This window comes from Convolutriloba macropyga, chromosome 2 (assembly GCF_964194025.1).
Source record: "Convolutriloba macropyga chromosome 2, txConMacr16.3, whole genome shotgun sequence".
Classification (NCBI taxonomy): Eukaryota; Metazoa; Xenacoelomorpha; order Acoela; family Convolutidae; genus Convolutriloba; species Convolutriloba macropyga.
In genome coordinates, this window is record NC_134469.1 from 78,388,847 (window position 1) to 78,415,231 (window position 26,385).

At 38.2% G+C, this 26,385-nt stretch overlaps 2 protein-coding genes across 2 annotated transcripts in view; one reads left to right on the top strand and one right to left on the bottom strand.

Annotated features, from left to right (window-relative positions):
• The window catches only part of LOC142334744 (uncharacterized), a 447,170-nt gene that overhangs the window by 102,116 nt on the left and 318,669 nt on the right, over positions 1 to 26,385 (top strand). The gene's annotated exons all lie outside the window — the stretch shown is intronic.
• On the bottom strand, positions 548 to 25,786 carry LOC142334737 (protein YIF1B-A-like). The gene is made up of 5 exons (XM_075383003.1): positions 25,638 to 25,786; positions 24,825 to 25,222; positions 22,134 to 22,270; positions 20,206 to 20,458; positions 548 to 989 (listed from the first exon to the last, which is right to left on the bottom strand). The coding sequence occupies exons 1-5, from the start codon at positions 25,768 to 25,770 to the stop codon at positions 831 to 833; spliced, it is 1,080 nt and encodes a 359-aa protein (XP_075239118.1). The 5' UTR covers positions 25,771 to 25,786; the 3' UTR covers positions 548 to 830.

Below are 26,385 nucleotides of genomic sequence, written 5' to 3' on the forward strand. Positions count from 1 at the left end.
AAGTGAAAAAATACACCAATTTCGGTGCACTTTTCATTTGACTTTTAGAAGTAGACTGCCGCCACTTCAATTTATCTGCTGACACTTGTGAAAGAGAGAGGAATTTAGAGAACTTTTCGCAAAACGAAAAGTTACGGGCGTAAAAATCACTTGAAAAGTCAAAACTGTCAAGCGCAAACTTTGTATCAAAAGACCGACACGTTTAAAATAATTGACTCAAACTTTGTTCGGAGCAATTAACGGGCTTATTAATTTTTCTGTACCTTCTCGACTCGAAATAAATGTCATCCGCATTGCAGAATGATTCGATTTTCGGATCTATTCCGCCCCCCCCCCCCCCTCCCTAGTGTTTTTAATGCACCCCCCCCCCCTCCCTAGTGTTTTTAACGCCCCCCCCCCCGTTACAAATTTTATTTTGATAAATGGCACGTTACTACAAAAAAAAATTGCACGCACGTCGACTGGGTGGCTTAAAAAATGTAAACCCACTAAACTGGTGCGTGGAGGAGGGGGCAAAACAGAATAGATCCCGAATTTCATAGAAAAGTAGGGCATAAAATAATTTCTATTATTTGCAACTTATGCGTTCATGAAGCAGCAGACATCTACAATTTGACATTTAACATAAAGGAACCTCAACCAAGTGATAAGCTGAAGGTACACATGTTTGCCTATTCGCAGATAGACTTTTTAGTCACAATGACATCGGCCAACAGGTCATCGACAGTTGTTTGCAAATTAATTATTGATTTGGAATCAAATACTGATATTATCGTCTCTATGCTCTCCTCTTTGTATGAGTTTGTTCGGTGCATTGCGGTGGGTAGGCCTCACGAGAGTGCGACATGCGTTGTGAGCCAGTAGGTGAGGACTGGCTGGGTAGCTGCCAGATAGAGGAGAAAGTACCACTTCCTCTTCTGACCTGAGGCTTGTTGCACGTAGCTGTCTCTGGACACATTAGACAGAATGCACAATCGGATAGTCTTTATCTACAACAGCAAAGGATCGACAGTTAGGAAAACTGCACAAGTGTTGACTCAATCGACGTGATGATGACTTTTGATTAATAAAAACGACTCAGAACTGAAATTATTTTTGCTATCATTAAAAAGGATTGATCTCCAGAGAAAAACAACTAGGAAATATTTACACAGTTTTATATAGAACTACAAGGCATTTAATTTCAAACAACATTAAACTAAAGCCATTTTTGTTATTTTGATAGTAATTTTTTTTTAAAATTGGCAATTTAAAGGTTAGATTCACCCATTTTTGTTAACTTGTGTAAAACTGTAAAAAAAAAACGTTGCTCAATACAACCCTCATTTTTTTTCTTTTCTTATCGTCAGCATGCAGAATTAGTTCTCTGAAAAGTGTTCTACGAAATTGGTCCACGTGCCATATTCAGTTAACGAAAGCTGCTATGAGGATACTTCATTATTATTAACGGGTTGAAGTATTTCCTTAGCTACATTAAAAGAAAAATAAACCGACAAATGTCGGAAGAATTGCTCTTGAACGACAGGCGAGGTATCGAGCATGAAGACTCAGACTCAAATAAAACTTATAAAATATTCACTATCTATTAATAGAATGAACTCAATTCTGATTGGACAAAAATGTAAATAAAAAGTATAAATACGAAATGCATAACACGAATTATTCATTCATTCTTCAATTGATTCTTGCGAAACTTAGTGCTATTTTCCAACCTCAGAACTTGTGAAATTTTCTCATCTTAGCAGAATACCGGACGCTTGCGAACCTAAACACTTAGAAAAATATTTGAAAAGGAAACATAAAAACGGTACACGGAACCTAAATATTAGTAGGAAACTCCTACCAGAATAGCTTTACAGAGAGCTATCATATGGCGACAGAGATCAAGAGCGTCATTCTGCAACACTAAAGAAACGGAATCAGAGAAAAATCATCACAGCTGAAGCTTCATAAAAAAAAAGAAACAATTGTCTCAAAATTCATGTTTATCTCAAATTAATGTTTATTCTTTTGGGAAATTTATCACTCAAAAACAAGCAAATTCTGGATGCCGTTTTACAACTCCCCAATGTCAAAATTGTTCCATCGATCTCCAAGAGGTATGGAATATTCATTATTAAATATAAATCAAACTCATTAAAACTTAAACTCCAAGAAGGTGATATACACGAACTTATAGAAGCTAATACAGGAAAAACCAACTTAATCACCTCACAAAAACCAATACGCCAGACCTGCCCACTTTGTCGATTGAAAACAAACGGACAAGATCAACAGGAGAATTGTTCCTTTCACTCATAAATAACAACAACAGATATGGCCGCGCCGCACCCACCACACGTATCGCTCAAACGTTTTGCCGGACTACCCAACGAAAACTGGGACCAATTTGAAGGTCTTTTGAGAGCAAGCATAGCAGTTGCCAGAATTCCGGCGGATCACAACCAACAAGCCCGATACCTACATTTACACCTCGACGGAAACGCATTAAACTATTATCTACGCTTACCAGAAAACACACGAAACGACCTTGATGACGCATTAGAACAGTTACGCAACCGCTACTCAGGCCCAGACCAACGGCGTAATTTTGAGTTAGACTTACAGAGCAGAAAATTTGATCCCGTGAAGGAACAACCAGACGATTTTCTAACTGACTTACAGCGGCTTGCCAACTTAGCAATCGTCGATGACGTTGGTGCCGGAATTGACCGCAATGACGAGCGCACAAGAAGAATCCGAGAACAATTTATACAGGGGATGCCCTTCAAATACAAAAAAGTTCTTCTCAGAGAATTGGACAATGTCGGAGTAAACGACTTATGCTCCATAGTCAAAAGACGACTTCGAATAGACCAATTAAACCCAGAGCCAGCACACACCACAGCCTTCAACTCACTAACAAGCTCCCAAAACTCTGCTTTTAACCAAGCGGTCGAAAACATAATGGCAGCAGGAATAGCTTCAATTCAGGCATCAGTCTCACAAACAACGCCACCAAGATGGCCGAACACCACCCAGAATAAATTTAACAAGCCTTTCACAAACTACAACAGAAATAACACAGCATACAGAACGCCAAACCAAAATAGAAGCTTCTCAGGTTATCATAACCGCCCTTTCTATCGAGGTAGAGGAAGAGGTACAAACGCGATAAGCAGATACAACAACCAAAGTCAACAATACAACCAGCGACAACGATCTCCCACGCCAATGCGAACTTTTTGCAGGATATGCGCAAGCAACGAGCATACCGCACGTGATTGCACTCAGAGGCAACCACCTTATCGCGACGCAACAATGCCATTCAACCAACAGCCAAAAAACTGAATAACCTGCATGCTTTTCTACAAAAAATTTCTTACTGTACAACTAGCTATAACGAAAACGTCTTTCTAATTCCTATTCAATTAGGCTCAATTACAATGAAAGCGATAGCTGACACTGGAGCATTTAGTAGCGCTATGTCACAAAAACATTTTGATAAAATCTACAATCATCTAACGCAAAAACCCATAAAAAAGGCACCACCGGAAATTACGGTCTCCACAGCGTTTATGCATCAGTCTCAAATCTTATTCACGACAAAACTAACATTCAAAATTGGCCATTTAGAACTCACAGAGGACTTTATGGTTTTTGAGAAACTCTCAGGCATATTACTTGGATTCCCCTTTTTCGACAAAAATGAAATAACAATCGACGCCCACAACCGCTATCTACATTTCCCTGATTTCACATTTCAGCTGAATTTGATGCAGACAGCAGGCTCAAAAACATCAAAACGATTCAATAATAAGCGTAAAATTTATCTAAAAACAACCACTCGAGTTATCATTAACCCCGGCGAACAGAAAATGATTGAACTCATGCCCTATCAACCATTAGAAGCAGATCACCAAATTGGAATAGTAGAGCCCACAACAAACTTCGAAAACATAGGAGTTTGCCTCACGAGTACGATAAACAGAATGCTAAAGGACAAACCAATTCAACTAATGGCTATCAACACAACGGAAGTACCGATCACAATCGAAAGAAACACACTACCTGCAACCTTCACGATAATCACACCCGAACAAGCTCGCTATCTTATCCCATTAGAGCCCAAGTTGCTGGAAACAAATAATTTCTCAAAGACAACAAAAACCATATCGAAACATATTGAGAAAGTAGCGAAGGGCCAGCTAAATCACATCACAATTAACCACAACGCAAAATATTGGTTCCCAACCCCAGAGACAACTGAAGATCCATCCAAACTCACAGGACTAGAAAAACGGATTTACGACGAACTCATTCGCTTCAAGAAGAGAGAGTCCATTCGACCACTGGATAATGCAGAGGACCGAAAAATATTCTTGGAATCCTTTAACTGGCACGGAAGTGTCCTAACAGACGACGAAAAGAAGAAGACAGAGGATCTCTTATTGGAATTCAACGATATATTTACAAGACATCGCCTTGACATTGGCTACACCTCAAAATTCTCAGTAAAACTGACGCCTGAGACTGATAGACCAGTATATTCAAAAAACCAAAGAGTTTCCATCCACCTCAAAGACGATCTCCTAGTAGAACTCGCCTTATTACAATACTACGGCGTGATTACAACGTTGCCATTCAGTAGATATTCATCACCAATCTTTGCAAAAAGAAAACCGAATGGCAAACTACGAATATTAATAGATCTGCGTAAAATCAACCACTTGATTCGAAATGACTATAACAACAACAATTTCCCAATAGCAACACTGGCTGACGCAGGAAGCCATCTTGCAGGCAAAAAGCTCTTTTGCAAAATGGATGGAAGCCACGGATACTACTCCGTGCCAATGGCCGACGAGCAATCCATTCAACTGCTCGCTTTCAATTTTGCATCGCGAACTTACGCATTTAAAAGATTAGCACAAGGACTGAGCAGAAGTGTTAGCGCATTCAGCTCATTCATGCGACAGAATCTTGACCCCGTAATTACCGCTGACAAATGTTTTCAATACGTAGACGATATTGGAATAGGTGCTCATGATCTCCCAGATATGCTGGAAAAACTATCAGCAGTCTTTACGTGCATCAGAGAATCAGGAATGAAGCTAGCTACAGATAAATGCGCCTTTGATTTGAAGGAAATTCAGTTCTTGGGGAACACGATAACTTCAGAGGGTTTGACCCCCATCAAACAGAAAATCGCGACGTTTCTCAGAACATTCAAGATGCCGAAAAATGTTAAGCAAACAAAAAGAATGATCGGTTTCTTCAATTTTTACAAAGCCTTCATACCAGAGCTCGGAGAAAAGCTGCTTCCTTTTTACAGATTACTTAAGAAAGAAACAGACTTTGAAATAAGAGAGGAACACACCATAATGCTAAAGAAACTGACACAAGATCTACAATCAGCCTGTGAAATATCACTGAGGCTACCGATGACCAATAGACAATATGTCATTATGGCCGATGCATCATTCTATGCTGCTGGATTTGTATTAATGATCGAGGATTACACCCAAACGGCAAACGGAACGTCTGAACACAAAATTTATGCACCTGTAAGTTTTGGATCACGTATTTTCAAACCAAATCAACTCAAGATGTCAATCTACGCGAAAGAATTTCTTGCTGTTCATTTTGCCCTTGATATGTTTGCAAACATCCTTTGGGGATGCGAGAAACCAGTACTAGTCCTGACAGACAACAGAGCTGTCACCAGATTCTTTCAAACAAAGATCATTCCACCAACGCTGTGGAACGCATTAGATCACGTATTGAGTTTTGACATAATACTAGGACATATCCCTGGAAAAGCCAACCTCGCGGCAGATTACCTCTCAAGGATACACATAAACCCGAAGGAGAAACTCACACTTCGCATCAACTCGAAGATACCAATCAGTGAAGTCCAAATTGACACTACCGCCGAAGTCCCGGACAACTCAATTAATACACTCCTGCACGAAACATCCAAGGAAAACACTAGGAAACACTATCTTTTTCAGACCGTCAACGAAACAGACCAAACAGAAATCATTGAGGAGGTTCATATTCAACAAATAAAACCGGCGCAGCTCCAGGCAATACACGAACACAATCCAATGGACGACTTTGATACAACCGGTCACTCGCCACTGAATCTAAGAGCCGAACAACAAAAAGACTCAGACATCAAAAGAGTTATCCTTTGGTTCGAAAGAGGCCCACCAACAACCGCCCAATATCTCTCAGCAGACTTGAAAAAGTACCTGAAACAATACCCAAGACTCGCTATGTTTGACGGAGTGCTACACAGAAAGTTCTACAATCACACGGGCAACAGCTTCATCAAACAATACTGTGTTCCAATTCACTTGCAAAAAGAAGTACTCTTCCGCATCCACAACAGTGTCTGGAGCGGACATAAAGGTGTGTCGCGTACCATAGCCGAATTTCGGAAGCGGTTCTATTTCCCCAATTTCACCGAAACACTAACTGACTACATCAGAAACTGCGTGACTTGTTTACAAACTAAACCTAGTCCCACAGCAGCTTTGAGACCGCCTCTACAACCAATGTCTTCCTTACAAAATTTTCCAGCAGATGTACTCCTCATCGACCTTGTCGGCAAAATGCACCCTTCACCGTACACCTTCATATTATCCGGGATAGATGTCTTCTCGAAATACTTATTCGCAATACCTCTGATGAAAGGTGACGCCGACGTTGTAGCCCGAGCGCTTATTTCTATCTTCCTGAAACATTCATACATTCCATCACAGATAATCTGCGACCTAGGGACAGCTTTCACGTCACATTTAATGAGCGAACTTGCCACAATTCTTGAGATCAAACTCAAACACTGCACATTGAAACACGCACAAACAATTGGATTACTCGAAAGAAACCACGCCCCACTCAAACAAATTCTGCGAATAAATGAAAACCAAACGTCTTCTGACTGGCATAGATACGTTGATATTGCAGTATTCATACACAACACTACCTACGCTCCAGCAATAGGGTGTACGCCATCAGACGTATTTCACGGACGCACACCAGTCAACCCACTCGACCTACGCTTTCAAAACACACGTCTTTGGCAACACAAGCCAAAAGCGGATTGCATAAAGGAAATCCAGGATAAAACAACTGAGCTATTCGCTTCCGTGAAAGAAAATCTTATTCATTCATACCTCAAATACAAGAAATATTACGACAGGAAAGCCAATGCATCTCCTCTGAAAGAGCACACTTATTGCCTCATTTTGGACCCAAAATGTACAACACAAATCGCAACTATGAACAAACAACAGAGCAGATGGATTCCTATGTACAGAGTGGAAAAGAGACTCACAAATGCCAACTATATTGTGCGGAAAATTAACACAAACTATACACAATGTGTACACAGAATGCGATTGCGACCAATAAAACCACAATATGAAATCCAAGACTTAGCATCAATCGACCCTCGAAATTTTGAGGCCGATCCCTCAATCCCTGAAGAGGAACGAGAACCTCAGTTCTTTGATAACCAGATCGAGAACCACATCAACCAAGAAGCAATGACTCTACCCAGAACAGTGCCAGAAACGAGATCAATCAGTTTCAATCAAAATGTACAAACAGCGAGCTTCTCAGCACGAGAACCGCCAACAAACCATCAACAAATACAACAGGAAACTATATACGACGAAAATACATTCTTTGTAGAAGGCTCCGTGCCGTCTGAAGCAAGAGAAACACCAGAAACAATAGATGTGGGAGATTACGTCTTTTCCGCAAACAGTAATTTCCCTCAAACAGATGCACGATTTGGCTCACAAAGGCCCTACAACCTGAGACGAAGCGACCACCTTGCATTGGCAAGAGAGCACTCAGTATATAACAGCCTACAAGTTTCCGAAGAAGATCCGCAAGTGAAAGTGATCACTTACTTCCCACTCAGTCATTACCCTGACCCTGACCTCTCCATTGTTTTCAGTGATACAGAAAACAGCGATATAGAAACTAGCACCAGTGACCCCGAGTCCTCGCTTGAGTTCTATTTCTCAATAGCCTCGGGAAACATCGAGGATACCTTCAATTCTGCGGAAACCAACACTTCAATGCCCCAAAACAATGATGCAACTGAACAAACACCAGGAATGGAAGATTCTCTGCGAAATTCAGCAAACGAATTAGCAGTAACCAACTCCCAAGAATATAACGAGGTAGCATCGTACGACGATCCAGTATTCGAAACAACAGAAACTGACTCAGACATTAATTTCCAAGGTCCTAGGCACTCATCGCCATTAAGGCATAGGGTACCTCCCAGAGAATTAATAGACCTAGGCCCAATTTTACCAAACAGAAGACGGGTCATTCCACTAACTCTCCATAGGCAACAAATTGACGGTAATCTTCATCAAACTCTGGACTACGCAACGGATACAGAAGATTCTTTACTATGACGTCATTACTTTACTGCTCCATTCTTATTGGCTATTATCTCGCCCAATGACAATCGCTTGTATTCACTATATATACCACAAAAATAACTAGTAAAATCATTCTTCAACTTTACTCACTTCGAAATCAGCAGCATTCTCAACTCGAAAAAAAAAACAACCCCATTCATAAACCATGTTCAATTACCTTCCAGAACAAGCTATAGCCTGCTTCCTACTTTACTTATTGACAAATATTCAAACCGCCTCAAGTAACCAGCCGGCAGTGGCAACTAAAGATGGTGTACTTTTTAACTTACATCAGAAAATTCTCTTAACAGAAAAATTTGTAAAGACAGAAATTCTAGTCCCTTACCCAGTCTACAATAAAACAGTAGAGTCGAAACTTACAAATCTCACTCGAGAACTGGCAAGTATGTGGACTTCAAAGAATTATGGTTGCCCACTCAATTATACCAACATGACTGAATCAACATCTGGTTTACAATGGATCGCGAAACAAGCTATCATGGAAAACGAACTCGCACAGCAGGATATCGAAACCTTAAAAATAGAAATGTCACAACTCCTCCGCTCACACGCCGCAACGGACACAACTTTTTCTCGAAAACCAAGGGCAGCAGCCGCTGCAGCCGCAGCTGCTGCAGTTCTGGGAATTGGCATTGGCGCAGGAGACAAACTCCTGTGCTTTATCAAATCCGTATTTGGAGGATGCGACAAACGGGTAAAACGAAACCAAGAAAACATCAGACAAGCCATGGCTTACCTCCAATACCTGACAGAACATGTCGAACAGATAACAACTTCACAGAACGAAAAATTCTTTGTAGTCTCGGGAGAACTTAAAGCAATAAAAGAGGCGCAGGACGAGATAATTAAAACCCAAAACAGGAACTGGGAGCTAGCAGAGGGGCAGTTCACTGCGCTCCGTCAGAATGTCCACCATATGAGAAATTGCGTACAATACCTTTATGTACGCGAACAAATAAACCAACACAGTCTTGTCTTAAGCAATATCTTTCAGACAATTCTGGCGAACATTAAAACCTACAGAGCAGCTCTGTACACCTTTAGAATAAACGTTCTGAATTCACTAACACCACTCATGAACCAGCTATTACCTATGTCGCTGGTACCTCGTCAGCAGCTCCATGAAATCCTTACAATGGTACACTTACAACAAAATGGGCTACAGGACCGATTGTCACTTGCCGTACCAATCCAAGACATTCTCTCGTACTATGAGACAAAATTGGTCACACAAGTTGAGGCAATTGAATCAGGTCTGATCCTGACACTGGCCATACCGATGGCATCAAAGAGCACAGTTATGAATGTGCTGCATGCCATTCCCATCCCCATGCCAGACGGGGATACAGGCAAAGCATTAGTTTGGCGTTTAGAAGCCAAATACATGGCCGTCTCGGACGACGGAGAAGAACTCGCGTTTATCGATGACAAAGAGCTCGAAAATTGTATTGGGTCCCAAAAATATGCAATATGCACAAAAGCCATACCTACAGAGCAGACTTATCAGTCTTGCATGGCTACACTTTTATACCACGACGACGAGCTACTTGCATTGCAACGCTGTCAATTGGATGTAATCGAATTGCCATTGACTGAAAAGGCTCGCAATCTCGGCTTCGGTCGTTGGTTAATTACGTCGGCAAGCGACGACTACACACTCATCGAGAGCGCAGGGAATGGCAGCAATCCCTTAGCAAGGATTGAGCATCCTGGATGCAGAGTTTGCATCATTACACTGGGATGTGGAAAACAACTGCGTGGACCAAACATTCATTTACGATCAGATCTTACAGCTTGCGATTCGGTACCGGCAATACGACTTGACTTCCAATTACCTGACCCAATAAGTACCATCTTTAACCTCCTACCGCCACTTGAAGAATTACCAAGTTTCTCATCAAGATCAGAAGCACAAATTCAAATTCTACATCAGATACAGCCACAATTCCAACAAATTGATTCAAGAAGAACCAGCAAACAAACGATCGAAAAAATTGCACAACCAATATTGGAGAAGATTCAAGCACTGAAACCAAAGCTTGAGAACAGACTGAAAGAATACATTCCATGGCAAATGTCATTATTATTTGGATTCCTTTCATTCCTGATAAGTGTTTTTCTACATCTCACATACTCACATTTTTTACATAAATGGGCAAAAGTACACCGCCGGTTTCCTTTCCGAATAACACACGAAGGGAGAAAGATCAAAACGAAGCCAGTGCAAGTAGTTGCAATCAATGACTATGAATATCTACAAGAGCATCCTGAACATCCACTACATAAATGTTCACTTGTTCTGCCTTTGGAAATTAAAAACGAATTTGACACCCAGCAGGACAACGATAGCACACGAGTACGTACACCGTACACCTTTTTGAGGGACTACATCAAACGACTGAAAAGATCGGCAGAGCCCACACTAACGATTGAACATATTAACAGACCTCCACCTGTCACTTCTCAACCAATTTATACTCATATACCAGACCATACACAACCAAAATTGCCCACCCATTACGGAGCATACCCGCTTCGAACCATGAACACCGGAAGTGTCTAAGAGAAAAAAATTTTCATTTAAAAGAAAAAAAAAGGAAAAAAATTTTTTTTACAAAAATCTGAGAAGCAAAAACGCCTAAGTCCAAAAAATTTCCCTTGGAAAGACTAATTTTGAAAAAAATTACAAGTGTCGAGAAAAATTTTCAACTTTAAAGTGCGATATCTCGAAAACTAGAAGAGCTACGACCCTCAAACTTTCAGCCCAAAAATCGGACTCAAAAAAAAAAGAATAACGGATCCCCGGGCTCCTCGTGGAACCCGGCTTAAAATTTTTCCTAAGTCTTTCCTCAAAGATACTATTTCAAAATTTGGAAAAAAAATCTAAAAAAAAAAAACCGGAAACTTAAAAGAAAAAAAGAAAACTTTTACATTACAATGCTAATCTCATCAGCCTCCAAAACGCCGCTTAGTTATCAGCTCAAGCGCTAAAGATGTTTGCGCATAAATAATCGCAGTCCAGCATTAACACAAAAACCACCGGAAAGACACGCGAAACAGAAATTAGCAACAGCGGTATTCTTAATATTCGAGCAAAAGCAGACCTATCAGGTTCTTTGATTTTCAAATCCAAAAAGAGGACATCAGGGACCATCAAACTCTAGTAACAAAACAACAACCAAGGAATCACATTCTAAATAACCGAGAAAAATGATAAATCAACTTACCTGCCACATAACAGAATCAAACCAGAATAACTTTAAATAAAACGAAATCAAATACAGTTTTAACCTCACACGGGGAAGCGAATGTGTGAAATGCAACACAACTCAGACCCCAAAAATGAAAAATATACACGATTTAACAAAGAGCTAAAGCGAAAATGGAAATTTGAATTACCAACCAATCACAAGACAGGGAATTATTTTCAGAAAAGCGGAAATATTTGGGGAAATGCATTATTTCACTATTTATTCCTTGAATGCAGAAAACAGACTCCAGTAGCAGCATTTACTAAATTGTATGGAAAAACAAAATTTTGAATGGCTGAACCCATTTACGAATTTTTCATAGAAATACAAAACCCAATCTTTACATCCCTTAATCATTACAACGCCACAATCGATAGTTATAGAATCTCCTTTTTCTTACACCAGGAACCACTCATCCAACTTAATATACGCCAGGAATTTATTATCAACGACACAGTGACCGTGCACACATACCCTGTTATAATTGACTACACATCCCCCGTTTGGTTAGAAATCCAAAACTGCATAAATAACAATAACCAAAACGCCAACATTGATTTCATTTTTCACCATCCTTTAGTTATTGGCAACCTCCCTCAACACTCACAGCATCCCGAGCCTATCCCCGACACCCCAGAATCCCCCGACTACGAAATTATTTCAGATGAGCCTTTAACCCCTTCCCCAATCGCAAGTTCCCCCTTCAGCCAACCCCCTTACTCGCCATAGACAATTCCAAACTAAAATCCCAAACACACTAATGTCCAGGTCCTCAACCCCCGAATTTCTCTCACTCGAACATTATGAAGACACTCTCCCATATTTTGATTTTATATCCACAAGATTTACCCTATTTATGTATTTTTATATAGATTTTAATATTTCCCTGTGTTATTTTGATCAATACCTTAAATTTCCTGATGAGTCCATTGTGTTCTGGGTAACCACGTTCGAAAATACAACCCACAAAGTAATTTTTGAAAAAAATTCTCCCTCCTACATTGACGTTATTTCATTTATAGAACTTAGCACAGAGGAATTTTTACACGGGGAATTTGAATTACTAAATATTAATTAAAATGAGTAATTTAAACGATAATGTAAATTCGCCCTTCATTAATTGGGATATTTACCGACAAGACCATGACGAGGGTTACTTCCCAACAATTCTCCCTTTCCCCATGTACCTTTACTTGCGTCATGGTCGCCGAGCAATGCTAGTCACATTTGACGACTACATTGTCCGCAATGACGGTACCATTTCCCTTTTTGTAGAATTTGTTGACCCGGGATACACCCTAAAGACCGTCACCTTTAGCCCCAACTGTTTTGACTATCAACAAGTTCTCGACAGTCTTAAAAACCCCAGCAACGACACCCTCGAACCAACATTCGAACTACACAATGAATGGTTCCCTGTTACTTCGACCCGCCCCTCCTCATACCCCTTCACACTAATCTCATTCCCCACTAAAATGCATTTTGATGTAAACCTTGTGTGTATATATTGAACAAGATTCCATTATATTCCTTTTACAAATTCTTAACAAAAACTTAGAAAATTACAAAAAAAGCAGAATACTCATATTTAACCCCTTTTTACGGTTCAAAACACTTTTGTACTCATTCTTATCTGATTACTTAGACCTCTGTTATCATCGAAGACCGCATGAGAGAGCGCGAACAACCACTACAAACCACTCAGCACAACATAATAGGTGAGAGAAAAGCTTTTAAAAAAAAGTGTATGTTTCTCCGGAAAAAGTGTTACGCGGGTAAATTGACATCAAACTCTAACTAATTACACTTATTTCTTCCAAAAAAAACTTACTTTTAACGCTGAAGCAGTATTTCCCAACACGGGGCAATTATTTTTTAACGAATACCCTACATCATATTGGGTACGTCGAACTGACAAAAAGATCGATTTCTTCTCAAAAACAATTATTCTGCACCTGAATTGGCATCAAACTATTATTGCTCAACCATATTTGTAGACATATATCACCATCTTAGCTCGGAATAACAATCTTTAAAAGGTCGGGCAATTACTTTTTCATAAATATTCACACCTGCCGTAACCCAAATTATTGAAACTGGAACTTACGTTAAAGCTTGGAAGGATCCTTTGGAGGCAGGAAAGTGTACACAATTGGTTGTTCTTCCAGCTCGCCCACGTCTCCCGTTTTACTCAATTTATTAGACTTACGCACACCCCCCCACTTAATCCTTTTCTTATATGGTCTCTTAGTCATAGTGAATTCATTCTTTACTAAAGATTGTATATGTTCCGTAACATCTGAGGAGCCACCGACGTCCTTATCTCTCTTTAATGCCCATTCTAAAGCGGCTTCCTTGCCTTTGTCTTTCAAAAGTTTCTCAACAACTCCCTTTCGAGCCCCTAACCCAAATGAAGTAAATGTCCTTTGGGCAACTCTTGAATTTCGTAAGTCATGTGCTTCCCAACCAGTAACTAGGGAGACTCCCAATGACATTGTTAAAACAGCATGAGCACAGAGTGATGGCTGACATAAAACACTAGACTTATTTGATAAATAGAACCAAATATCACTCGGCAGCTCACTAGCTTTAGGACCACGTCTAATTAATTCCATGAAATACTGGGGTGTTCCTACAACATTATCAAATGCGATGGACGTCGTGTAGCTCCCACAAATGAGAAAAAGTTTTTCTCCTACAATTGTCTTTGATATACTATCACTCCCACCTATTTCTATATGTGATCGTGTCCACCAAGGACCAAACTGTATCATTGCATCTCTCCTATTACAATCTAGGTCAGAGGGAACTTCTCCATTTAGAATTCCTTCAATATTAAATGTCCAGCCGACTGAGCCATACAAACCATCATAAGCTGACACTTTAGCATATATGCGTGATTCATCATGATAAGCCGGCATATTATCAATAAAATTTTCTACTTGATTTATATCAGCAAGCGCTTCCACTTCTCTACAAAAGTCTTCCTTTATTCCGACTATTTCTTCATTTCGAATCTCTAACGGCAATTTCGGCCAACCGTTTTCACCTACTATTGACCCCCTCCCCTCTTCAACTAACTTAGCCCTTAATTGATGCCAACTCTTCAACCCAGATCCGTCAACCCATGGAACTTCCTTCCACCCAAGTTCTATTAACTTACCCCTCTTTAGATACTCCTCCTTAAACTTACTTATATCCCCCAATAGATCACTTCTTTGCCGGGTATGCCTAAACAAGGCCATATTAAATATTGTATCAAATGAAAACAAAAACTTTAAAACCATAAAAACAAAACGAACCTTTCTGGATGTGTCGATAGAATATTTGACACCTTTAACCCAGTTAACTGTCGAGCCATAATACTTCACTGAAATAATAATTCTAAACTCGACAAATAATAAAACCAAAAAACCATTTCCAAATAAAACCGAGCAAACACAATTTAAAAGAATCTACCCCCCCCCCCCTTCCCCCAACAAATTTGTACCAAAAACTCGTGACCGCTCGCAGTCAATCTAAGTATTAAATATTCAACTGAAATTCAAATCACTGATTCACAATCACCGTTCCCATTAAAATTCCCCCAATTTCTGTCAGTCCATTTCCTCCTAATCCCACAAAATCTAATCAAAAAAGACATTTGGGAACCACTTCAATTAACTCTTACCACATTTCCCAAAAAAATTTGCATTAGTTCATCTCAAATCTAATCTTTACTGACGTTACAACTAATGCTAATGGACTTCTCTGGGCCTTCTAATCACACTAAGAACGAGATTGCCAATGCAGCTACGCAAGGAATAATAGCAAAACTAATCCCCTGAGCTCCAGATGCCTCCACCCATTCACCGCATACAGAATGACGAAAGGGGACAAAGCTCACATTTCTATCACCAACGACAAAAGTTGTATTGTACTGGCAACAAATTGCCACAGAATCATTCCGAGGAATCTTCTCACAAGCAAAACTGACACACAAAAGTGCACATAACAAACCCACAAAACTGAACATTTTCGATCTAGAAAAACTTGACACTACTTAAAACCAGAGATCAAACTCACATATTAATGGGTTTTCCAACCCATGCTAAACGCTTTTCTAGATAGCCGCAGTATCGAGCATGAAGACTCAGACTCAAATAAAACTTATAAAATATTCACTATCTATTAATAGAATGAACTCAATTCTGATTGGACAAAAATGTAAATAAAAAGTATAAATACGAAATGCATAACACGAATTATTCATTCATTCTTCAATTGATTCTTGCGAAACTTAGTGCTATTTTCCAACCTCAGAACTTGTGAAATTTTCTCATCTTAGCAGAATACCGGACGCTTGCGAACCTAAACACTTAGAAAAATATTTGAAAAGGAAACATAAAAACGGTACACGGAACCTAAATATTAGTAGGAAACTCCTACCAGAATAGCTTTACAGAGAGCTATCATACGAGGCAATTTAATTCATGGTCTTTAGTATAGATCAATGTTTCTTTATGCAAAAAACCTTGACCCAACCGGGATTCGAACCACTGACCTCCCGATTCATGGCCACCCGCACTAAACACTGCGCTCCGCGTAACTTAATTTTCCTGTGCTGCAACCGAAATTTTATTAGCAACAAGCTTTACTTTGGAGCACTAGAGATCACTCAAAAATGATGAACGAAAGCGTGAAAAAGTCACTTGAGAAGTCAAAGAATGTTCTAGAAGAAAAGCGCAAAATTGTCAAGCAAAAAATTTGCATAAAAAAGACACACACGTTTACAATAATTTCTAATGAACTGCGTTCAAGAGCAATTAAAAACGAAAAACTTTTTCCTGTTTTCTCAATGGGAAATTGATCAGTGTTAACATACGGCACGAATAATTTCATATCGGCACATATCGCTATCTTCAAATTTAACTATTAATTGGTAATGGTGAAATAAGAAAAACGTTTTGATATTTTCAATAAGCTAGGATGCAGCAGGTCTTAGCACAGCAAGCTGACTAAGAAAGCTAAGCAAAAAAGAATTAAGGAATTTTTTAACATAAACGATCAACGTTAAAAAATTTGCTCCCGAACGACCAGTTCAGTCTCAGTAGGGGTGGGGGGTGTTAACTTCACTGAGGGGGGAGGGGGCTTCAAATGAAGTTAGCAGAGGTTATTATATACCACTAGTAAAAATTACTCCAATTTTGGCGCACTTTCCATATGACTTTTAGTATTCTACACTTCAGTTCACCTGGTGACACCTGTAATTGAGAGAGAAACATTCAGATCACGCAAAACTAAAAAGTCAGGCGCGTTAAATCGCTCGAAAACTCAGAGTTTTGCACAAAAAGGAACTACAAGTTTACTATAATTGCTTCAAACTCTTCGAGAGCAATTAAAGTCTTCTCTCAAGAATGTTCCATTTTTGACGATTTCATAAATCTTTAATTTTCGATTTTTTGTTCAGTCAATTGTGCCAGCTATAGTCTTTTCAGTCTTCACAGATTCTGTCTGAATGAAAAGTTTTAAAAAATGAAAAGAAGCAAAGGAAACAAAATGACTTTTCAGAACTAAAGGGAACTTTCAACGAAACTTAAATTATGTTCGACTGAAATATTCAAACTCAGCTGGCAGATTGCCAGAAAATAGCCACAATTTCTTCGTAGATCTACAGTCTCAAAAAAGAGTAAAAAAAGACAGACCAGAAACTTAGTCTTTTCATTGAAGGCTGAGATGCTATATTTTGATTAAGAATCTGTATAAGTTACTGCTGCCTCTATTAGGTGCTCTCAAATAACCGTCATTTAGAGTGACACACACCCATTTGACCTTATCCCTTTGAATTAAAGTAAATAAAAGTCAATTTCAAATTGAGAAAGTCATTTTTGAGAGTGAGGTCAATCAAGTGTGACCAAAAATTTAATCACGCGAATGAACAAAAAAAACTGACGCCACCCTCACACTTCAGTTGAAATTGCATGAACGAATGAAGAAAAACCAGACTAGAAGTGGTTGTGATGTCAAATGGTCGTAACAAAAATCGTGACGACGAAATAAAAAACATAGCAGGACAAGTCCTGACGTACAATTCAAAGAATTTTCATTGACTAAAGAAAAACTAGACCTAGTACGCACTTCAGGTGAATTAGGAAAACCATTTCCAAAAAAATCACATCAAAAAAAACAAACTCCATGTCAAAATGTTGCATGTGAACAAAAAACCACTAGCGAGAAATGGAAATTTGGTTTGAAAAAACTAGATCTAGAATGAACTATGAATGAATTGGGAAAACCTTTTAGAAAAAAATCTGATCCAAAAAAATGAAAAAAACAGTAAAAAGCAAAGTAAAATAGCCGCATGACAATTTTGGATTCGCGTGACAAGGAGCTCTACTTGTTCAACGTATATTTGTCTAAATAGATGAAGCCTTGAGGAACAATTAAGAACATGAGAATGGGCTAGCACAATAGGCTTTCAAGTGAGGGATGCTGGTTCGACCCACTACTGCTCCATTTGCACAGTAGCGTTTGCTTAGGCCCCATAACACAAAGGTAACACACACAAAGGTTACGAAAACTACTTCTCTCATGAGAAACGACAATGTCTATTCTAAATTGCTATATTTATTCAGTTGTTTTCCAATCAAATTATTTCCAATCAAAGCATTACATTTGATACTATTTTATTTTCAATTTTTCAAAAACCTTTTGCTTCGGTAATCAGCAATTATAAATGCATTACCCCTGTATAGTAGACTAATGATATTTCATGCGCCAATAATCGGTGGTGTTTAGATTGAATAGCCGAAATTCGGTCTCCAAAAAAGGGTATAAGGAATAATCAAAGATCACGATATTAATAACATAGCCAGCAGATTGCCGGAAAATAGCAGCGACAGACGCCTGTGGCCTTCCATGAATTAAAAACAACTAAAGGAATAAGATAGACAGATCGAACACCAGTCCTTTAATAGACCACTAGACTTTTTGGGTTATATTCGGACTGTCAATTTTATGACATACGGTCTATGAAGAAAAAACCCAGAAAAGCTTTTCAAAATTAATATTCGAAATGCAAAACTCAAAACTAATACTCAAGAATTAGGGCATCTACGTTTGGTACTACTTTGATGCACACTATTGATCTTTAACTAGTAAATGTTCATAAAATTTAAAGTTCCATAAGTGAGTTCAGAAGTCATTTTTTGAGTGAGGTAAGTGGCGCAATCGACCTAAAAGCAAAAATAACGTCACGTACACAAATTTTAACTGCAAAGCAGTAGAAGTAACTGAAGTCATTGAAACGGTCAACTCTGAGATGTCAGGTCATAAGAATCATCGATGGAGACGACGAATTAAAAAAACATTGCAGCACAAGTCCTGGCGTACAATTCGAGGAATTTTCATTAACTCAACAAAAAACTGGACCCCGAACGGACTGAGTGAATTGGGAAAACAATTTTATAAATATAGCAAGCAGATTGCCAGAAAATAGCCGCAATAGATTCGTAGACCTTCAGTCTAAAAAAATAGTAACAGACAAAAAAATTTGTCTTTTCCTTGAAGGCTGATCTGTTATATTTTGATTAAAAATCTGTACAAGTTATTGCTGCATCTTTTAGCTGCTCTCAAATAACCCTCATTCAGATTGATACACACCCATTTGACCTTATCTCTTTGAATTAAAATAAATAAAAGTCAATTTCAAAGTCAGGAAGTCATTTTTGAGAGTCATTTAAAAAAATTGAAAAAAAAAAACAATAAAAATCAAAATGAAATACCCAAATGTGAACAAAAAACCACTAAAGAGACATGGAAATTTGGTTCAAATAAAAAACTAGGCCTAAAACGAACTACGAATGGATTGGGAAAACCATTTAGAAAAAAAAATCCGATCCAACAAATCGAAAAAATAGTAAAAATCAAAGTGAAATTGCCGCATTTTTGTCTCAACACCGTTTTCTCACTCTGCTTAAAAATTAGAGCAAAAAAAATTTCACGCCGCAAAACCACTCGCTTTTTCGCTCCACTTCATGTTTCGGCTTGACCAAAATCATTACTCCAATTTGACTTCAAAAATCATGAAAATGTGTGAACAGATCTTAAAAAAAAGACAGCGCTCAGTGCAATTCAAATTCTTTGAATTGTAAAAAAAACCATGAGAAGGCCAATAATAGCCCCAGCTATCGCTATGCGGCTATAAATAAGAAACAACGATACAATCGTGTTGCAAAAATTAGAAGAACCGGAGTTTAACACGGATCGAAACACGGGGAAAACTCAATCTCGAGACAATTTTCGGGGCATTAATCGGATGCGCTAAGATTTTTTGCAATGCACTTAGTAAATGTTTCAAGTTGTTAAGCTGCTTTGGATAATCTTGTAAATTTCCAATCCGATTTCACTAACTTTCGCTTCGTCTAAAAAGGGGATTTACATGCGTGGCAGTATAATGCCTTCAGCGCTAGTTTCCGATAAAGTTTGAGATGATGGCATTTTCCGTTTCGCAGATAACTCACCATAAAATAAACGGAGGCGCCACTAGTATACAGCCACGCCATATAGTAGCCCAAACTTCCACCACCTATGCTGCCTAGGAGCAGAATGAGCATTAGGTAGAATTTGTAGCCACAGAAGGCGAGAACGTCAATGAAGCTGCGGAAAGATGTGGTGATGTTGAGGACAAACGTCATTGCATAGATGAGGAATAACTCCAGCATGTACCATGCCAAAGCACTGCTCCCAATTATTCCTAAGTCTTCGGGGCTGAACCTGCAAAACAACGGCGCGGTTTCATTATCAGTTGTATTTTATAACAATAAGTACGATAGTAATAAAAATTGTAATTGATAGTTCCACTTCTAAACATAGTCGTCAACTTCCCAAAAAATAGCCAACGTTGAGCCCCACTTTCCGACGCTGGGATTAAAACAGATGAAATAAATTAAAGAATTGACGACAGCCTTATTCTCTTCTAAGTTTCAAAAGTGTTCTAATTTTATCTCCGGTTTCATTGGATCAGATAAATGATGAATTTGGCCTCTAAATTCAAGAATAAAAAGCTTAATACCAATACAAGATAGCAGTATACTCTAAGGAACTTTGATAACTTGATGCACTAAAACAACAAAAAATTACTCGGACACTAAATCTTAGTCTCCGGACATTAAGGGTTTATCCCATTTCTCTTCGATCTCGACGTTTTGACTTTAAACATTTTCTTCTAAATATGTTGAACGAGTTGAGTTCTCAATTCTATTCAGTTGAAACAGTGAGTGAGGTAAGTCAAACTTAAAGTCGAAATGCCGCCACTGTTAGGAACACTACACTTTCAATCAACCCATACCTGATAAAAACTCCCATAAAACATTAAAAAATTATGCCACATTTAAAAATTAGCCCTAAAACTCAACAAAAGTAAAAAGTTAGTAAATTACTTCTTCATATAAAACAAATCCTCCTAAATAGCCTTTCATCTATGAAATTGAACATTGAAATGTTCACACAACAAAAGGCAAGTCATCATAGGCTCACAAACTCTATTTTTAGGAGACATTGAGAAATTGCTATTGAGACGTTGGTCAAAATGATTACAAATTACAATTTAGTGTCATATTTCGCAACAAAACAGTTTTACATCAATATAACTGTAATCAATATGTATCCTAAAATTCCGTCGAGAATAGGGCGTATTTCAATCTATTTCAATGAATGTAGTGAAAAAAAACAATAAGCAAAAAAATTGCTTAAAATAAATAAATCCACAAAGCAGCAAAACTTCAAATTAGCATAAAACTAATATTTGTCAACCCTAAACTTTAAAGCATTAGATTAAGTCAACAATTACTAATACAGACCATTCAAACTTTTTCTTTGAAAAAAAAACAATTGAAAAAGCCGCACTTGAACAACGAATCAGCTTGCTCACAAAATGAATTTTTTTGCACAAGTCTCGCTCTCTCGAAAACATACTCGGCAGATTGCCGGAAAATAGCCGCCGTTGATTCTCATAACTCTATTGGGATTGAAAGAAAAGAAAATATCAACCAAAATTAATTTTTGCATAAAAACTTTTTTAAGTGCGATTTATTTTGATGTCATTTTGTAATTAAACATACTCCTGTCTCTCAGTGAGCAGCTACAGGGTCTAGTATCAATACCAATAAGCATTATAGATTGTAACTAAAACTTATGAGAACGAATTTCAAGTACCGGGCATCTAAAAATGGTCTTTATGGATTTATGCCGTTTCTATTTCTGACTTTGATTTTTTTTATACTGACTCTCTTCATTTTGAAGTGCGCGTGTGTAATGGGGGAAAATTGTTGAATAGTTCAAAATCGTTGTCCTGAAAAAGTCAGATTCTTAAGATGCAGATCGCTTATAACATATAAATAGACAGGTATTTGAAAAATCCCGCAAATAAGAACACAAAACAGCCCCTCACGTGTTCTTGATTCCGATGCAAACACCTGCCAGAAGGATGTAGGTTACAAATGCCATGCAAGGTATGTACAAATCAGGCACATTCACATCAAACTGAGGTGCTACTGGATCGTCCTGATTGAAAGACACTTGCCACTCCTAAAATATCTCACAGAATTAAAATGTTAGCGAACATCCTACAAGAGATAAAGCTGTTGTATATAGGCGGACAGCAGTTGTAAGACTTTTCTCGAAAAAAATAAAAACATGTAAGATTACCAGATCCGCTTTGTTACCAAATTACCAAAGCCAGAAACCTGACAGCAGTAAAGAGGACCAAGTTGATGCATGCGTGTATCATTAACTATGTTGTCCTTTAGCTTAATTATTCCGCTTGCATGTTTCCTGGAAGAAAAAATAGTATCACGGAGGTACATTTGTACAACAAAAAATTGTGCAACCAAACCTCCAATGTTCTGAGAGGACTGAACTGAGCACAATGCCATTCGCAACCAATAAGTCAAAGAAGTGCTAGGTATAGTACTAAAATAATTAAAGCATAACAGGCAGATTGCCGGAAAATAGCCGCCATAGAGATTGAGAAAATATCCCCTAACTCCAATTGGGATTGAGAAAACTGAAAAAACGGAAAAGATTGATTGCTGTACAAAAAACCTCGAAGTGCAAACTTTGATTTGGTGTCGTAGTTAGACACACTTCTGCTTCATAATGACAGGATCCAGGGGTTAGTATCAATAGCAAAAAGCATTAGAGACGGTAGCAGGCATCTAAAATCAAGTTCAAGTAGCGGGCATCTAAAATCGGACTTTATGGGTTTATCCCGTTTCCATTTTCAATTTTATTTTTCGGTTTTAACTCTGTGCAATTCAGATTGTTCTGGTGAGCACCTGCTTTTTAAAAACCATTTGAGCAGAAGGACAGAAGTGTGAAACTAGCCTACAGAAGTCAGAGATTTCACAAAAAATGTTAAACAACCTGAACTAAGGCAATGAAAAAAATTTTTGTTCGATGATATGAAAAACATAACAAGACAAGTACTGACCAAAAATCAAGACTCTTCATAAACTAAACAAAATTCTAGACCTATAAATGACTAGGAATGGGCTTGCAAAAGCATTTCGAAGAACAACGATCACAAAAAACGAAAAAAACCAGTAAATATCAGTCAAACTGCCGCTTGAGAGCAAAAAAAACTATTGCACTTCAACTTCAAAATTGTAGATTAAAAAGTCCCACAAAACTAATAGCTTTTTCGCCCCACTTTTTGTTTAAAAAGTCAGCTTCCCAATACATTTCAAATTCATTAATATGTAAAAAAGGGCCGCTATAATAGCCGGCTCAGAAGATGAGGGCGGCTATTAATCAGAAAACTACAAAAAAACTAGTTGACTGATTTTTTAGGTAGCGAGCGAAGGTGACGGGAGGATGTTTCAGATATACCATAAAAAAATTCGAACAATTGATTTTAATCAAATCAAGCAATGGGGAAGCTTATTAACCTATTGTATAGCGACGAATAACGGAAATTAGCAAAAAAAATTACATGGCAATTGCTTTGGAAAACGATGCGCACACAGAACTTGAAGAGCATTAGCAGAAGAGCATTAGCGTTCTGCATTAGCAGTTCTTGACGCAAGTAACATCTTGAAAGACACAGCCAAATTTTACACTAGCTAGTTCACGTTTAACTAAGGAGGCACCACTTGACAGGCCGACGGACTTTCTGGTGCTCTCTAGAATGATAAATTGTAAAATATTTTAAAAAATTGTTTAATAAATTCACCGTATTTGATCATTCAGAGAAAAATTAATACCAAAAAGCACAGTTACTTAACAATCTCTTAGACTATTGGGAACGACTTGACTAAAAATTTTGCTGAAGTAAAGAAAGTTCGGAAACAAAAACCAAATGTGAATAGTACAAGCAGTGAGATTTTCCTATTACTTCGAAAGCGTGCTATCTCTAAGTTCGATAACGGTGAAAACGCGTTAGAAGCAAAACATTCTTCGACCACTTATTTGGCAAATGACATCTGATTAAAATCTAGTACGTTAATAAAGATGAATATATTTATTGGTGGAAGAGGTTACGTGACATTTTAACCATAACCAAAAAGAATTAAACGAGCTTTAATACTACTAAAAACCATTTTACCTTATTCATTCCTAGCAAACTTCACGTTCAATAGTCCGCTTCGATTGAAAATTAGAGCAGTTAGTAATAAAAGCGGGATCAAACTTACAAAAGGTAATTTGATCTCATTATCGGCTTCTATAGTTTCATACAGACACGGGGCCGGCGATTACAAGTTAAACGTTTCATACAACGGACCAAGTTATGGCTGCGGCGATTACAAGTTAAAAATTGACTATAAACTAATCTTGCTTATTTATAATTTAACTGGAAGTCAGTGAATATTTTAATTACCTTTGTACGATCGATCAAATTAGAGAACGCAGGCCCCGCCTGAAAATCTATTGTTAAAATTGCAAAATTATACAAAGAACTATTGAACATAAAATAGAAGTGCCTCAGTACAACTTAAGAGCAGACGAACTCAGGTGTCACTTTCGTAAAAACAGTAGCAGCAAATAAAAGCAAATCTTATCTTTAATTACGAAAAGCTATGCGCAAACAGCATCAGCTTCATTATGCTTTGCAGCTACAAAACTCATTAAAAGGTCAAAATACCTTGTGTAAAAATGGGAAGGTCAAAATCTTCAACTTTTTCAGCACATAATTTGTGTCGACGGCGAAGTAATGCTTCAATTTTGTTATGGACAGGAACCGTTCAACTCTTTCGTTCAAAACTGCTTTGCTCGAATCTGCCAAGGTGCTTCCGTACTGGAATGCGAATTGAGCCATCGCAGGATTATTCATGAGGTCCACAGGGTTCAGAAACGGTCCCTGTGCGTTATTAGGGTCATACTGAGTGTTCGGTTGAAATTGGGGGGCTGATGGTTGATGGGAATTTGGCATGAAGGGTGACTGAAAATTCATTTGGGAGTTGGCATTGTTGATGTTATTCGTGTAAAGCGAAGGCGGTTGAAAGCTTTGCTGGGGGTTCGGGTCGAATGAAGCACCGTAATCTGCAACGCAAAATTTGGATCCATTAGACACAATCAAAATACAGATGGCTGAACATGCCACCAATTAGATGACAAAAAAAGTTGCACGTATCTGTTGTCAATGGTAGCCTTCGCAATAATTGCTCTAATCATAGTTTCAATTTTTTGATAATCCGAAAGTGCTGAGGAAAACTCACGAAATTAGGGCGAAAAAAAAAGGAATTTTCACATTTGATTATGACGCTGAAAAGTCGTAATTTTCATTATGATTAATCACTGTAATAGAGGGCGTTAGATATAGGTAGCATTATCTGGGTGACGAGGAAAAGGGGCGAGGGGGGTTGGACGTGCTTTAGCTTCATAAATTTAGGCTCACCGATCAGATAGAAGTATAATAGGACAATGAGTTAAATAGATTTTAAGTTTTCTGCCGTACCTGGAGAGGTAAAATCGTAGCTGCTCGTCTGTGGGGGAGGAGTTTTTGCCGAATGATTGAACTGATCACTATTCTGCACTGTCTGTGGCAGCTGCTGAGATGCGCTTGATTTACTTCTTCCTGCAAGTTTCATTTCTTACCCTGAAATATACAGCCATGTCCAGATGAATTTAAGGCCACCACATGAAATTTACACTGCTCAAAACCTGTCGCCAGAACGGTGGAACTTGAAATTCCGGCCCTCGGTGGTACAGAAGATAGATTTATCTCTAAATCCTTCTCTTATTAAAGACACCCCAGCCTAGAGGCGGTAGAATCGACAGAACTCTTAATAGTTTTCATAGTATTAACCCAAATTTGTTCCCGAATACCAAATAATTCGTAGAAACATTTCACAAAAAAACAAAACCGACTGAGGGCAATTAAGATTTACATAGGAAAAAATGATACACATTTCTAAATAAGGCAAAAACGTAAATCAGACAAACAAGAGCGAACTAAATTGAGTAAATTACGTTTGAAAGTCACTAGCAGTTATAAACCTCAATATCAAACATACCCGGCATATTGCCGGAAAACAGCCGCCGTTGATTCCCATAACTCTATTGGGATTGAAAGAAAAGAAAATATCAACAAAAATTGATTTTGTATAAAAACATTTTTAAGTGCAATTTATTTTGATGTCATTTCGTAATTGAACATAGTCCTGTCTATCACTGAGAGGCTACAGGGTCTAGTATCAATACCA